The sequence below is a fragment of the Marmota marmota genome, unplaced genomic scaffold (assembly GCF_001458135.2).
Source record: "Marmota marmota marmota unplaced genomic scaffold, marMar, whole genome shotgun sequence".
Classification (NCBI taxonomy): Eukaryota; Metazoa; Chordata; class Mammalia; order Rodentia; family Sciuridae; genus Marmota; species Marmota marmota.
In genome coordinates this window covers 6,735,390-6,751,930 of record NW_026000136.1, presented here as the reverse complement: position 1 = coordinate 6,751,930, position 16,541 = coordinate 6,735,390, and the positions used below count along the sequence as shown (strand labels likewise).

The 16,541-nt window shown below is 43.8% G+C and overlaps 1 protein-coding gene across 17 annotated transcripts in view; it reads left to right on the top strand.

The window, feature by feature from the left end:
- The first annotated feature begins 374 nt into the window (after positions 1-374).
- Sun1 (Sad1 and UNC84 domain containing 1) overlaps positions 375-16,541 on the top strand; it is a 30,612-nt gene continuing 14,445 nt past the window's right edge. The window contains exons 1-14 of one of the 17 annotated variants that reach the window (XM_048785378.1): positions 375-477; positions 1,508-1,560; positions 3,257-3,445; positions 4,913-5,097; positions 6,020-6,046; positions 6,152-6,328; positions 9,375-9,572; positions 10,123-10,206; positions 10,498-10,608; positions 11,861-11,959; positions 12,455-12,548; positions 13,403-13,461; positions 13,593-13,738; positions 14,168-14,407. In XM_048785378.1, coding sequence (XP_048641335.1) covers positions 3,330-3,445; positions 4,913-5,097; positions 6,020-6,046; positions 6,152-6,328; positions 9,375-9,572; positions 10,123-10,206; positions 10,498-10,608; positions 11,861-11,959; positions 12,455-12,548; positions 13,403-13,461; positions 13,593-13,738; positions 14,168-14,407 — 1,536 coding nt within the window. In that variant the 5' untranslated portion in view covers positions 375-477; positions 1,508-1,560; positions 3,257-3,329. Of the gene's footprint in view, positions 478-1,507; positions 1,561-2,257; positions 2,440-3,002; positions 3,092-3,256; positions 3,446-4,912; positions 5,098-6,019; positions 6,047-6,151; positions 6,329-9,374; positions 9,573-10,122; positions 10,207-10,497; positions 10,609-11,860; positions 11,960-12,454; positions 12,549-13,402; positions 13,462-13,592; positions 13,739-14,167; positions 14,408-16,541 lie in introns of those variants that run through there. The other 16 variants (XM_015502076.2, XM_015502075.2, XM_048785379.1 and 13 more) reach the window with 16 other exon arrangements.

Here is a 16,541-nt window from a genome sequence, read left to right as displayed (position 1 = left end):
AGGTGCTTGTGAAAACTTCAGCTATCTAGTAAATAAAGTATTATAATGCTGCTTTCTGACCGTGGAATAATTAGTTCTATCTTAGATAATAACAATAAAACTTTATTCCAGAAGACTAAGAACATTTTGACACCTTCAGGAATTTAAAAATCTATTTCAAAAAAGGGTTCTGAGTACTTTGAATATTTCTTTGAAAGTGCCAAGTTTTCTAAGTCCTGCCCAGTATTTCTCCCATGACTTTTCTGTGGGTGTAGTGGGGAATAGATATGGCAGAAGCCCTGGGCTTGTAACGGAGAAAACTTGTCTCCTTTGTTAGAAATCAAAAACCACTCATGGCTCATGTCATCAGAGTTCTTACCACCCTTTCTCTGCCTCTGCAGCATGATCTGAGACGGCGAACATGGACTTCTCTCGGCTGCACACATATACCCCACCCCAGTGTGTGCCGGAGAACACTGGCTACACCTACGCACTCAGGTGAGGTGCAGCGCCCACTGGGGCCTGGCTATGAGGCTGCATGTTGCTTAAGTTGGTGGAGATACAGGGACTGGAGAGCACCACCAGCTATGGGTTAGAAGGTGAAACTGAAGAAACCTGCAGCCTTCACGTCTCATTAAACAGAACTGACGTGTTGACACAGAGGCTGAGTTAGCTTTGCCTGTGCATGAGCACCCAGTCATTGCAAGTGACCAGCAGATTTAGGCCCTACCTGAGGGCTGCGATCTCAGGAATAAGTCTGTGGCTGTGACCAGTGTTTGGGGATTTATACAGATGGGGTGGTGTATGTGATAACCTGGAATAGGGTTTGCCTTTAGAGAGCCCACAGTTTGAAGAGTGTGACTTTTCTTGGGTGCTATTTCTTTTTAATTCATGTCTGATATCCTAAAGTTTGACAGTTGAGTCTTCAAAGTTGCCCATCCGCCCTGGCTAGTTTGGTGAGGATCTGACTAGCAGGAAGGAAATCTGGGCACCTGGCAAGATGCATCAGGCTCATGGGGAAAGTGCTTTTATAATTATTCAGTGGCTTGTTAAGAATATATGAAAAAGGGTGAAAATGTGAAGGAAACTTTAAGAAAATTAGCAAGTGTTTTAAGAAAACTACTTCTTAACAGTGTTGGTTAAAGCTCACATTTGACGATCGAGCTTTTGTTCACAATTCCAGGTCTCAGTGTGTTCACATGAGGCCTGTCGTGTGCCAGCTCAAGTTAAACTGTTCTCTATTCCTGTAGTGGAGCATAGAAAGTTATTCTTGGTAATTTATTTTTAGCTCTTAGGACCTATTCTAAAGACAATTTTAGAAAGTGCTATGTGTAGGGTCTCTACATTGGGAAAGCTACCCTTAATTTCAGTAAAATTTACAGCCTTTCTTCAGTTAGACCTTCGGGTAAACTTGTGGCCAGGTGGAGTGAGAAATGGAGGAAAGGTAGGCAGGGGCTGGCCAGGTGTGGCCAGCCCAATTGGTGAAGGGGAGGGGTGTGGCACTGAGTGGAAATTGTTTTATCCACAGGATTGGCTGAGAGTCTGTGTAGATACTGATGGTAAGGAGAGTTGGAGATTCAGGTAAGGAGAGTTGGAGATTCAGGAGAGAGGGCAATAAATGACAGAAGGAGGGAAGGTTCTTCGAGAGTGGAAAACTTGGTTCAGAGCACAGCACACAGGCTTGGTTGTAGGATTCTCCTTCCATTGCAGAAGGAAGGAAGAGTATGTGAGTCAGGTTCCCTAGAGGAACCAAACCAGGGTAACGTGTGCTTGCGGGTGTGTGGAGACAGACTGAGGACAAGGAACTGGCTATCCTGAGACATGCAGGTGAGTCAGCAGCTATGATGGAGAGCCAAAGGTGCAGCTGCAGTTTGAAGGCAAACAGACTAGCAGCCCCGGAAAAGCTCATGTTCCAGGTTGAAGGCTTAGGGCTGAGGGGACTCCCTTCTGCTTTGGGAGTGTCTGCCTTGTGTTCTGCTCAGGCCTTCACCTGATTGGATGAACCCACCATGTTGTGAGGTCCTGCTGCTTTTTGGGTGTTCTGATTCAGATGTTAATCTCATCCAGAAGCCCCCTCCTAGTCACACAGAAATTTTACGACCAAATATTTGGGTACCTCATTGCCAGTCAAGACAGCACACAAAACTAACTACCACAAAGATTTAGAAGCACCCTGAGACTGGCTGTTGTGTGGATCTGGTGGGGGTGAGATAGCATTCTTTTTTTTTTTTTTTAATATTTTTATTTTTTAGTTATCGGCGGACACAACATCTTTGTTTGTATGTGGTGCTGAGGATCGAACCCATGCCGCACACATGCCAAGCGAGCGCACTACCGCTTGAGCCACATCCCCAGCCCTGAGATAGCATTCTTACAGTGTCTGGCATTTCTGGGAAGGAAGAAGCGGGTCTTCCAGATGAAAGGGAGGAGATGGTGACATCGGAGAGTGGTGGAGAACAGGTAGCCAGCAGATAGCTAGGTGCTACAAAGCTCTGCAGAGTGGACACGGGGATGGGGTGCCTGCCTGATGGGGAACTTTTGAGCCACAATTCCCCTGCCAGGGCTCTGTGTGTGCAGCTTCCTCCTTAGACAATTGTAGCTCCTCTTTTGATTGTGCAGGGGTGGCCTCCACTATTGGGCACCTTGGCATGTGTAACACCTGTCTTCCCCAGGGACACAGATTATTCGGTCAGTGTTTTGACTTGGGAAACTTGCTAGCCACACAGCACAACGTATCTCTCTATTTAACTGCATTGGCCTAATGGCCGCATGGCAGGTACTGGAAGTTACTTTGTCGTGGACTCACGGTTTTGCTTTCATCTCTAGCTTTAGTGTTAGACACAGTGTACTGTGGATGGCTCTGGGGCAGGCCTTCCCTTTTCTTCTCACGTTGACTCATTCAGTGACATCCTGGCCTACTGGGTTACATTTCATGCCATGGTCACTCCTATTATTGCTCTGTCAGGCCTGGTGTCTACTAGCATGTGTCCACTGATTTCCATACTGTCAACATAATTCCCCACAGATGGGGATTCTTATGGATAGCTCATCCTCAGGGAGCTTCTGGCCATGAAACCTAGACATCTGCACCTGAAGGAGGAGTGGTGAGGATGTACGTATCAGGCCCCTGTTTGCTGGTTTTGTGCCACCTGCCTTTTACTCTCTAATAAAGTTGTTATATGATACAATACATGATAGATCATGTATTATTTGTTCAGTTTGTTTCAGCCCTGGGGCTATAAGCTTATTTATCTCTGGCACATTTTGTTCCTTCCAGTTCAAGTTATTCTTCTGATGCTCTGGATTTTGAGATTGAGCACAAATTGGACCCTGTATTTGATTCACCAAGGATGTCCCGTCGTAGTTTGCGCCTAGTCACCACAACCTACAGCAGCGGGGATGGCCAGGCTGTGGACCTGCACTCCTGCACCAGCAGGGCTGCCTCCCTCCAGGGTGGAGCTGCCAGGTGAGCACTGCTTGTCTTGTCTTCTCTTCATATGACTTCCAACACCAGTTAAGTAAAACCAAGCTTATAAGTTCTTTTGGTCTGTGAAATCATGCAGTCCTTCTTGAATTTAACAGTATGTGTGTGTCACATATACAAGCTCAAGTGCATCCTACAAAGTCATATCTTTGCTATGAATAAAGACTGAAACTAATTCTGGAATATTTGAGGGTGTCTGGGACGGATATTTTGCAGAATAGAGCTGGTGTGGTAGAGCTCTGGAGAGGCAGCTCACCCCCTGTGGCACAGATGTGCTCCATGTCCTCCAGGGAAGGCCACTTTGTCCTTTGAATGAGCTGCACTTCATCTGCACGCCAAATGTTGAAGGGAAGGAGGCTTGCAGAGCATCATGGGCTCCACAGCTGGTTTCTGTTGTTAAGTGTGTTTATTAAGACGTGTGAGTTGATGGTGAGAGGTACAGTTTGGGTACTTTCCTGTGTTTGATTGTCAAGTGCATTTGCCTCTGAACTTTCTGTCCCATCACAGCTCCTGTTCCAAGAAGGAGCAAAGTTTGCAGAATCTGTGCCACTTAGAGACAGTGAACCTTTATGTTGATCACAGGAGGGTGATGGGACTACTGGCGCCTCACCATCTGCCCAGGGACCTGTTAGTGCTCCCCATGGCTTGTCTGAGGCTGTTCTCTTGAGGAGTCAGAGGCCTCTGTAGAGCCCAGTCAGCAGGTGCTTGGCAGCAGCTGAGAGCCAATTGACTACAGTGTTACCCTCAGTGCCAGGCTCTTCCAGCTGCACTACAGCCTTCAGAAGCCATTGGGGTTTCTGTGACAGGAGACCAAGCTGTGGCTTCACTGTGCTCAGGCCGTAATTCTTGGACGCTGCTGTCAGTGCTGGCTTTTGTCCACCACTAAGTCTCAGGAGGGAAGAATCTTGTTCCATTGGCCTGTATGTCCCCACTGCTAACTCAATGCCCCAAGGGTTTGTACGCTATTTTTTTTAAGGGCTTACTCTTTTTGTCATTTGTGGTTAATATGAATGCAGAAATTATCTTAGGTTACAACTTATTTTTGCTGTACTTAACTCAGTTCAATCTTTACTAATGACAAAAAAAAGAGGGGATATTTATGTGTGTACAGTTGCTTTTTTAGAAAAGGAAAGGGTTTGAACTTATAAATCATAGATTTTTAGGTCATTTTTACTTTTAGGTTATTTTATGTTTAAATTACTTTGGATCACTGGGTCTAAAACCATCTGAATTATTTTGTGTTTATGACTTTAGAGGCACTTCTTGGGCTCTGCTTACAAATCTTTTTTTAGGTGAATAGATATTTCATGCAGCAGGAAAGGCATAAGAAAATGGTTTAACCTTAAATGCTGTCTTTATTCTTGGCCACAGATTTTGTGTTGGTAAACTAATCATTTTGTGTTTATTAGAAAAGGTCTATAAACTTGTTTTTTATTCCTTTCTGTTTAGAACAGCCAAGCAGCGCAGAAGTGCAAGCAAGCCAGCATTTAGTATCAACCACCTGTCAGGGAAGGCCACATCCTCAGGCGCCAGCCAGGGCAGCTCTCGCAATCTGCGGAGCACTACAGCCCCGCGGCCACCTGTGCTGGACGAGTCTCTGATTCGTGAACAGACCAAAGTGGACCACTTCTGGGGTGAGTCACTGCGAGGCATTATGGGCTGTGATTGTTTGGGGAAGAAGGCAAAGTATGGCCAGGTGGTTAGTTTGCTGTGCTCCAGGGGAGCATTGGTGAGGTCAGACTTGCTCCAGACTCAAGTAGGAATGCACTGGGCACTGTCCCATCTGTTGCCAGATGCTTAGTGAGGGTGTCATTGCTTATTATGATGTGGAAGATTATGTGATCAGTCAGAGTAATCTGATAACTTTTTCTAAATGCATGCTTTTGTAGGATGTTTAAGCAAAGGCAGTATAAAAATCGGGACCAGCATATTTCTAGAAAGCTCTAAGCAACAAAACAGCCGGGTTATTTTCTGAGTCATAGGAGTTCTGGTGTGGAGAAAATGGCACTGAGAAGGAGCTGGCTGCTCTGACGATGCTCACCCCATGGAGGGCTGCAGTGCCTCTGGGGCTGAGCAGGGGGTGGCCCTTTTGGTGAGGAATGAGGAGCTGCTTGTCAAGTGCAGCTTGTGTTCTGCTTGACCCTTGCGAGGCAGTGGAGGACCAGATCAGTTCCAGGAGTGCTGTGTGCCGATGTAGAGAGCATGGGGTTGATGTTCACTCCTTTGCTCAGCTACTGAGGCCAGGCAAGAGAGAGACAGTGTTGGTGGTTAAGAGGCTGTGCTTCCTGGATGGGTCACTGAAAGTGACCTTACCAGTCTGTTCTGCACTTCCTGCCCCCTCTTTGGGTCAGAGTATGTGTTGGTATGTGTGGGCCTTGAGGCAAGCCTCCATCTGCTTGCATCCAGAGAAATCTCTGTCACTGTAGGAGATGAATCTTGACCTGGGCCATGATGCTGGCTTAGCACCCATCTTAGGCTTTACTTATGTTTAACACCCCCACCCCCACCCCTATGGGTTTTGTTCTATTCAACAGTGAAAATATGTGTTTTTTTCAGGTCTTGATGATGATGGTGATCTTAAAGGTAATTATTTTAGATCTTCTCTCTATACTTTTCAGAATAGAAGTTGTAGATTAGTAATTTCTCGATTGTGATAAACAGGTTCCATCTACTTTTTGAAAACTTTAGGTGGAACTAAAGCTGCCACTCAGGGAAATGGCGACCTGGCAACAGACGCAACCACCCACAACGGGTACATCTGCAGGGACTGCAGCATGCTCTCCCAGCGCACAGAAGCTCTCACAGCACACCCCACCTCCCAAGGACCCTCGTCAAGAGTTTATTCTAGGGATAGGAACCCAAAACGTAAGTCTCACTCTTAAAGTTAGAAAAAGATTCAGGGACCACAAGTCTCCTTGTTCTAAAATTGACTTCATGAAATCTCGGTATCTGCACTATTTCTGTTGTAGACTTGACTTGAAATTATCCTCTGTAAATGTAAAGAAATACACCCAAAGTTAGCTTTGTCGTACTTATCCTCTTTTAGCCTGCACTTCATGTGGTTTGTATTTATACCTAGAAGGATTTAAAATTCTGTAAGTTGGGACTTTAGGTAAGCAAAAGAAAATTCCTACTTCAGTGAACTCTAACAAGCCACTTCCAGATGTGTTCCTTCTTTTTTAGGAAGTGTGCAGATGTTCAGATGTGCTTGAGTAATAGCACTTTCACCTCTGCTGCCAGAGTGTCTGTGCCACTGTTGACAGAGGAGGTGCTTTCTATGGTCACTGGTCTGGTGGTCATGACAGTGGTTGGGGTTGTGGTGTTGGGACAGTGGGGCTTTCTGGGCTCGCAGGGAGACAGCCATAGACCCCCTTTCCAGGTTACAGGTGTAACTGTGGTGTCGCAGGAAGCTTGGGGACTCTATACCTTTCATGACCCTGTCCTGAGGTCACACCTATGGCAGGAAGAGACAAGCCCTGATTGGTGGGAGCTGTCTCCTTCTGAATTCTTGTGCCTGTCTGTGGAGCCCCAGCTTGGCAGCCTGGAGAAGCAGGATGGCCCAGAGGTGGGCATGTCTGCCTGTGCACCACCCCAATGCTCAGTTTTTACTTTCCAGTGACTAGACATAATGAAGGATGGTAGTAGGACGAAGAATATAGTCCTCATTTATTTCTAGTGTCTTTTAAGTTATTTTTCAGGTCTTATTCTGCTGTGGCATTGTGGACACTGTCAGCATTAATAGAACAAAATAAGAAAGCATGAAAGGGCAAGGAGTAGATGGCAGAATCAAAATGATATGTGAGTTTCCTAATAATAATTTGAGGACCACGCAGGCTCAAATACGTCAGCACACGTTACTTGAGTGCTTGTGCTGGGCCCGCACTCTGCACAGGTAATCACAACAGATGGGCCGACAGGTGCGGTCAGCTTAGGAAGCCTGCTGTAGGTGAAGGAGCTTGGCCCTGAGCCTCCAGTGTCTCCAGGAGTGCCTGGGGTATCAAGCACGTGAGCTAACTTAAGTTGACTCCTTTTCTAAGTGGATTCTTTTGCTTTTTTAAAATGACTTAACATTCATATAACATAAAATTAACCATTAACCATCCTAAAGGTACAATCAAATGGAATTTAGTGTATTCAGAGAGTTGTGCAGCCAACACCTCAGTTCTGCTTTTATGTACTATGAAGAGAGATACCCTGTGTCTTCATTTAAATGCTGTCATAGTATGTATGTCATTTCATAACCATTTTCATCTTACATGTGTTAGTTGAGATTAGCTTCATTTTGGGGGGATACTTATCACAATGTTTGTGGTTGTATCTAAATTTATTCAGTTCCTGAGCATTTTTTTAAGCTTTTTTTTATTTATATGTGGTGCTGAGGATCAAACTCAGGGTCTCGCACATACAAGACGAGCGATCTACCGCTGAGCCACAACCCCAGCCCCAGGTTTATTTTTCTATACCATGAAAAACATTGTTTCTTCAGTGTGTTTGTTTGTACATGTGTATTTGTGTGTAAGCCTCTCCTGTAGACAAGCTGAAAGTAGCAAGAATATGTTATTGATTATGTGCAATTTTAATTTAAATACAGTTTTCCAAGCGAGGCGTGGTGCCACACGCCTGTAATCCCTGTGACTCAGGAGGCTGAGCCAGGAGGAGCACAGGTTTGAAGCCAGCCTTGACAAGACCCTGTCTGAAAATAAAAAATAAAAAGGAGGATGTAACTTAGTGGCAGAATGCTGCTAAGTTCAACCCCCCAGTGACACTAAATAGACATTTTTCTATTTACTTTCATTGAAGGCCAGCCCAGGTTCCTACTATGGAATAAGGGTCCCACTGCACTTCTTTTGCTTTTGGTGCTGGGGTTAGAAGCCAGGCCTTGCACATGCTGAGCATGTACCCTGCAGTGAGCTGCACCCCAGCACCCACTGTACTTATGTCAATTTTCATATTTTTGTCCTGTTTGAATCTTGACAATTGATGGAAGAAAAATGAAGTTTAATGTTTTTGATTATCAATAAGAGTGACATGCATTACCTCTAATTAAATTTTTGTCATTTTTGCCAGTGGGGTATGCCTATAATTCCAGCAACTCTAGCTGAGGCAAGAGATTTACCACGTCAAGGCCAGCCTTGGCAAGACCCTGTCTCAACATGAAAAATAAAAGGCTGAGGAGCGCTTGGTGATAGAGCACCCTGGACTCAATTTCTGTTAGTGAAAAAGAAAATAAGTTTTTTTGTTTGTTTGTTGCTATTTTTGCCCACTTCTTTTTTTTTTTCAAAACTTTTTTTTTCTTTTTTTAGAGAGAGAATTTTTTAATATTTATTTTTTAGTTCTCAGTGGACACAACATCTTTGTTGTATGTGGTGCTGAGGATCGAACCCGGGCCGCACGCATGCCAGGCCAGCGCACTACCGCTTGAGCCATATCCCCAGCCCTGCCCTCTTCTTTTTTAAGTTTGTACGTCTATGTAAAACAATATTGGCCTGGGGCTAGTTGACTCAGGTTTATGTTTTCTCACAAGATTCCAGCTCACAAATATAATTCTTTTGAAAATTATAAAACCCTATTTTAAATTTTGCTTTAAAATTACTCTAGAGACTGGTAGGGCAGAGGTCATGGCAGAGGCAGTTGTGTGGCAACATGTAAATGTCGTGTTGTGTGTGTAGACAGTGCTGAATGGGATGGTCCCACAGTGGATACCTTATGGAAGAGACTGGACCAACCAACGACTCCTTTTTCAGCTCTGTCTCTGGTCAGGATACTCCTCATAGGTGGTCCTCTCTGGTGTCCATTTAAAAAGTGTTTTGTTTATGTTTTTCCTGAAATTAGTGATTTAGCTCTTTGGCCAGTCGGGAGAAAATGCTGGCTTTGTGGGAAGAAATAACGTGTGTTCACGGTTTTTTAATAGGCGGTGCTTCTCTCTACGTGGATAGTATTTTGTGGCTGGCCAAATATACTGCGTCATCTTTTTCATCATTCTTAGTTCAACTTTTTCAAGTGGTTTTAATGAAGCTCAATTATGCATCAGAAAATTACAAATTGAAAAGTTATGAATCAAAAGATTATGAATCAGAAAGCTGTAAGTCAAAAAGCCATGAATCAAGAGGTATTTAAATATTTATTCCTCCCTTCTCCACCAAATTCGCTTTCAAGGTGGAGAAGACGCTGCTCCTCTGCAAGCTCTTTCTGGCTCTGTCACGGGTCTCTGCACTGCCCCCTCACAGCTGCTTTTAGTGATCTTTTATCGTGGGAGCTTGTGGGAGTGTTAATGTGCTATGTGTAGCTCACCTTCCTGAAAGGTGGCCGCTATTTAAATATTTTAAAAGTTCCTTTTCTTTAAATAAAGAGTTAATATACTCAGCCTTTGATTTTGATGATTACCTTTTGAAAGCAAAACCAGTTTCTTTGAATGTCATTTAGAATCATGTTTCAAAAAAGTTTTAGGCAAGCCAGTCTTTGTTTGGTATTGTCCATGCTTATTATTAAGCTGGAGGCTTTACAGTCTCTAGTCATATCTAAAGCCTTGTCGCCTGTGTTCATCCACATTGTGACTCTGAATCCCTGGGAAGCCTCTCTGTTGCTCTGGCTTTGTGGGGCATAGGAAGCATTTGAGCTCGTGCAGTGAGCTTCCTAAGCCTCTTGCACATGTGTTGCAGCTTATCGCAGTTACCTCGGGAGGATGGCTGTCAGAGAGCTTTCCAGAGAGGATGGCCACACCAGTGTGCATGGGGAGTCCCAGTGTGAGTACGACTCCCCTCCCACACAAGCAGTTGGTCTTGGAAGTGCCTCCTCCCCCATTGTAATATGGAGCCATTAACCATGGAGAATGAGCAGCCTGCAGGAGCTTGGTGGCTTCAAAATTAGGACATGCTGTTAAAGTTATTGCTAAATCCCAGTTATTGCTAAATCACCACAGGCTGCATTTGCTATCATTTTTTTTGGAAATCAAGTCTCCTGGCTTTTCCAGCTATTGTAATTGACAGGGTTTGCATATTAATCTGTCACTCCACTGCTTGTCCCCACACCCACAGGCGACGACTGTAAGGGAAAGAAGCACCTTGAGACCCACACAGCCGCCCACTTGCAGCTGTCCAGGCCACGCAGGGTGGCAGGGGCCGTGGGGCGCCTCTTCACCCATGCAGGTTGTGTTTCGTACCTTGTTTGTGCTGTTTGTCTCATGCCGTGACAGTGCCGCTGTTTTTGTTTAATTTGTTTGCAATTCAAAAGTTCTAAAGCATTTTAAAAAGTGGCAGAAGTAACATCAACTGTGTTTTTTTAAAAAATGGAGACTCTTTGTTGAAAAGCTTCTTTGTAAGTTTATTTAGGATGAGTTAGATGTATGGAAAGCAGTTTATTAAAAGTGAGAACACAAGATGAGAAAAGGCCTGCTGCCTCCTGTGTTGGAGTCTGTGCTTGTAGCTGCTGGCTGCCCCTCACTGCATGGCCATCTCACTGTGTCCAGGAAGTGTACACAAAGAAGGGTACCTCAACCTAGAATGGTGACACACACCTATAATCCAGGAGGATTGCAAGGTCAAAGCCAACCTCACAACTTCACCCATAAGGAATTTAGAGTCAAAATAAAATATCAAAAGGGCTGGGGATATGGCTTAGTGGTTAAGACCTCTGGGTTCAATTTCTGGTACCAAAAAATAATAATAATAAAAATTAAAAAATTATAATCTTCTCATAGCAGTTAATAAACATGAAACAGTGAAGCTATATTTCTTTGTGTATCAGCACACTGAAATGGCTTAGTAGTTTCAGGAGTCAACATGCAGATATTAAGTTATTATGAGGGTAAGACCTCCAATAATTGCTCTTGAAAAAAATGGAACAAAATTGATTTTATGAGTTTTCTGCCTTACGTAGCATGTGTTGTTCATGGCTAAATTTACTGGGCCCAGTCCATCATTCCAAAATACTTTTTTTTTACTGGAAAATATTTGCCTCTTAGATAATTTTCATTGTGGTCTTTGAGTAATCATTTGCTCAACCAGCACATGTGACTGCTGGTGTCTGGAATTTCAATAGCTCTCCAAGACTGCATTATCTTTCCAACACAAAATTCTGCTTTCACCAACTGCCAGCATTTATAGGACAGCTTCTAGTTCTGTCCTGGGTCTTAAAAAGGGGATATATACATCTTACCTTTTCAGTATCTGCAGTCAGGAGTGAATGACAAATTATTTAAAAATAGCAGGGGTTTCATTAGTTAATTTCATTGAATATCTTGCTTAGACTTGAAAGGTTGTTTTGCCCTTGAGGAGAGACCTCTGACTTACTTCAACGAGAGCATATATTGCAGTGTATTTCTTGTTGAGCTGTCAACGTGTAGGCAGGCACTCTGCTGCCTATCTCAGGTGCCTCCTGCTCCTGTCTCATCTATCGCAGGTCACTTCCTGGTGCAGATGCTGCGAAGGGTTGGAGCTGCTGGATGGCTTGTGTCCGAGACAGTGCGGTCGGTCCTTTGGTTGGCTGTTGTTGCTCCAGGTGGTTATTTTGGGTTTCCATGTTAGCATTCTCACCAAAGTTTTTGGCAGCTAAGAACCTGCAATAAGTAATTCACCTAAACCAAATAAAAATTTCATTGTAGGTTCCCATGCTTTGATCCTCAATGTAACATATTCCATTCTTCTTACTTAGAGATGTTAACATCTTATACTTGGGGTTGCATGGGCATTCTTTTTGCTCTGACATGTTGGGTTGTGTGTAAGTCTGCTGCTCAGCTTTCATGTACACAAGGTGCATGGACGTGATGCCTCCTTGGGACTCTCATCTGTGTGCTTGTCAACATTGAACCTTGCTCTCCTATTGTGGCCCCAGCATCGTTCTGTGCACTCCTTCCCTCACTGACTCATCTTAACACACTCCCAGGAAACCTATGAGCAAGTTTCCTCTGCTTCTCGTTCTGTCTTCACAGCCCACCTGGGAGCTCAGCTCCTTATACACATTTCCTCAGAATGTTTAACCTTTTCTCTCTCTCAGGGAAGGCAGCCTCCAGAATGCTTTGGTGGCTAGGGATTGGATGGTACCAGTTTGTTACTTTGATTTCCTGGCTGAATGTGTTTCTTCTTACAAGGTAAGGAAACTGATACCACACCAGCATGGTGTTCTAAGAACCAATTCTGTCCAGGCATGATGGCACACACTTGTAATGCCAGTGGCTCAGGAGGCTGAAGCAGGAGGATTGCGAGTTCAAAGCCAGCCTCAGCAACCTAGCAAGGCCCTAAGCAACTCAGTGAGACCCTATCTCTAAATAAAATACCAAAAAGGGCTGAGGATGTGGCTCAGTAGTTAAGTGCTCCTGGATTCACTCCCCAGTACCAAAAAAAGGAAGTAGTTCTGTGCCAGTTACAGGCTGTTGTTTGTTATTTTTATAGTGATTTAGCTTATATTTGCATTGTTTTGTTATTTGGTATGTTTATTTCTTAAATTTATTTATGAATAATTACAAATTATATGTGTATTTGTCCTGGGGATTGCCTTTCACATGCTAGGCAAATGCTCAGCCTCTGAGCTAGATTCCCAGCTCATTTTGTATTTTACAGTGTTTTCATGTTCATACTTGATTTTTCCAACCCACTTGTGAGAGGGAAGGGTGGGTATTATTGTGAAGGAGAGGAACAGTGTGAGTGGCACCCAGCTAGAGGTCTAGTCAGTCTGGAGCCCGAACCAGCACACCTGCTCACCTCAGCTTGCAGTGACTAGGCTTAGCGATGTGGGCACTTGGACTCTAGCCTGGGACCTCCCCTGCAGATGATCTGAGTGTTTTGTAGGAATAGTCTCCTGTAGGTATGTCCAAGCCTTGGAGATAAAACTATCATGCGTTTCTAATGTTGTTGGGGGGTAGGTTGCATAAAATTATTGAGAGACAGAATAGTGAACCCTGCCTTTTTCTTTTCCCAAGTTAAATGTTTTTATTTCTATTCCCAGGTGCCTTCGAAATCTTTGCAAGTTTTTAATTCTGCTCATTCCACTATTACTTTTACTAGGTAAGTAAAATTTGCTTCACTGCCTTAGATGATCCTCATGGGCACACAGGTGACTTGGTGTGGGAATCGCTCATTTCAGTGCATGGGAAGCCATGTGCATATGTGTGCATAACTGTTTTCTCTCTTTCAAGGTGCAGGCATCTCCCTGTGGGGCCAGGGTGACTTCCTTTCACTCCTGCCTATATTAAACTGGACAAATGTGCATTCAGCACACAGGGCCAGTGATCCTAAGGACATGTTCAGACCTGGGGCTTCTTACCTGAACCAGCCTCTGCAGGTAACAGTGTGGATATTCTTGCTGACATTGCAAGTATGTGCTGTTCAGTGTAAGTTGCATAACGGCCTGTGAACAGAGTGGCTTAGTTGGGGGCCCATATAGAAAGTATTGTTAAATGTCAAATAAGCAAATTGTATAGTTCCTAAAATGTTCTGAAGTAGCTCAGATAATGTGTATTTAAATAATCTCATAATCAATTAGTTTTAAAGAATATCTACTGTTTTCTATCAGAATATCTATTTCTATGCAGAATATCTATTTCTGCAGAACCGTATGAAGAACGAAATGATGACCACTTGTAGTCATCATGTGAGGGTAGTTGCCAGCAATCAAGGCTTGGCATGTTTCCCTCCTGTGTGGATGCCCTGTTGTTGGCATCTTGCTAGAATGGCTATCAGTGTTGACTGAGAATACCTGGTTTTGTCTTAGGCTGATGACAGGGCTTCCCAGTGGCATCAAGAGAGTGACATGGGGCATCAGGTGGCCTCTCTGACTGCACAGTGCCACAACCATGACCAGAAACTCAAAGAGCTGACAGTCTTGCTCCAGAAGCTGCAGGTGCGGGTGAACCAGATGGATGACGGCAGGGAAGGGCTGTCATCCTGGGTTAAGGACACAGTCAGACAACACCTGCGAGAGATGGGCCTTGCTGGGCTGCCAAGCACTGAGGTAAGACCCAGAAGTTCCTGGGAGAAACTTGGCTTCCTGTCCTAGGAATTACCACCGCCCTTGTCAGCTTTTACAAACAAAGAAATCTTGTTCACACTTTTACTTATTCTGCTAGCACTGGTTTGATTTGCATTTATTTCCCTGTCACCACTAGTTTAAAAGTTCAGGTTGGTGAGCTGAATGAAAGCTTCTCAAGACTATGAGGTTGATAGTTAAGAGTCGCTGCTATTCCGTGTGGAACCATAGGCCTGTGGCAGATGAGAATGGGTTGCCACTTTCACAGAAACATTTGTCAATCCAGTTCCTTAGATTTCTCAACTTTGGCTTGGCATGAGGCGTTTGAATTATTGATGTGCTGACTCCAAGGGGCCCTGAGGCCCCCAGAGTGTTCCCACCTGCTTTGAGTAGTCCCAGAATGTCTTTCCTGGAGTTTTTGTATCAACTCAAAGAATACCTGGGTGTCACACTTGGTTCCTCCCTATTTACTTATTTTTAGTTTCTCAACCATAAATTTGAAAAGATTTCAGTAAGATCTAATTGGCATAGTATTGTTCTGTTCCTGTTGGCCATTTTCAAGCCTTGTAGACAGAAGGGAGAAAGAAAACCACAAATCTGAATTTTGCTGCTGCTTTGCAGATGTGGTAAAAGTATAGAAAGGGTTGAGACTAGCTCAGCTTAGAAACAGGTGCTGGTGAAGAGCCAGCAGCGGAATCCTCTTGGTACAGGTGGCTGAGTGCAGTCCCTGAAGGCATGCAGTAGCTTGGCAGTGACTTCCCAGAGAGAGTGTTGGTGGGGCAGCCCGAGGCATTAGGCCCTCAGAATGGCTCAAAGTGGTCTGGTGACCTTTGGTTACAGGGTAGCCCTTTCCTGTGAAGAAACAGTTGTTCAGAAAACCCAAGGCAGCCAGTCACTGTGGTGCATGCCTTTAATCCCAGCAACCTGAGAGGTGGAGGTAGGAGGATCACATGTTCAGGGCCAGCCTCAGCAACTCAGTGAGGCCCTAAGCAACTAGCAAGACCCTTTCTCAAAATAAAAAATAAAAAGGGCTGGCCGGGTAACTCAATGTTTAAATGCCCCTGGGTTCAATCCCCAGTTTGGAAAAAAAAAAAAAAAAAAAAGAAAGAAAGAAAATCAATTTATCTGGTGTTTCAGAAAATAAATTATATGGATTTTGGGCTTGTTTTCATACTGAATTTCCATACAGAGTTAGCCCATTCTATTCATGTTGTCCCCTGTCCATGGGTGCAATTGTGATAGCAATCCTCATGCAGCCAGCTTATGTGTGTGCAGTTTTCTAATTATCTGATAATTGGTGCCCTGCAAGCTTTCCCGTGGACCTCTGCACACATTTACCTCATGTTTGGTTTATCTGATAGGCATGCCACTAGCTGCATGTGGCTGTGTAAATTTTTTGATATGTTTTTATATTCAATTTGCCAGAATTTTATTGAGAATTTTGCATCTATGTTCATTAGAGATATCGGTCTGAAAGTTACTTTCTTTGGTGTGTCTTTGTCTGGTTTTGGAATCAGGGTGATATTGGCCTATAGAATGAGTTTGGAAGTGTTCCCTCTTTTTCTATTTCATGAAATAGTTTGAGGAGTATTAGTATTAATTCTTCTTTGAAGGTCTTATAGAACTCAGCTGTGTACCCATCCGGTCCTGGGCTTTTCTTGGTGGTAGGCTTCTGATGGTGTCTTCTATTTCATTACTTGAAATTGATCTTGTGTATATCATCCTGATTCAGTTTGTGCAAATCATATGACTGTAGAAATTTATCGATGCCTTTGACATTTTCTATTTTATTGGAAGTACAAATTTTCAAAATAATTTCTAATTATTTTTCTGTATTTCTGCAGTGTCTGTTGTGATATTTCCTTTTTCATCACAGATGTTAGTAATTTGAATTTTCTATTTTTCTCTTCGTTAGCATGGCTGAGGGTTTATCAAAATTTTTTTCTTTTTTTTTTTTAGAGAGAGAGAGAGAATTTTAATATTATTTTTTAGTTTTCGGCAGACACTACATCTTTTTTTGTATGTGGTGCTGAGGATCGAACCCGGGCCGCACGCATGCCAGGCGAGCGCGCTACCGCTTGAGCCACATCCCCAGCCCTATCAATTTTTTTCAAAGAAC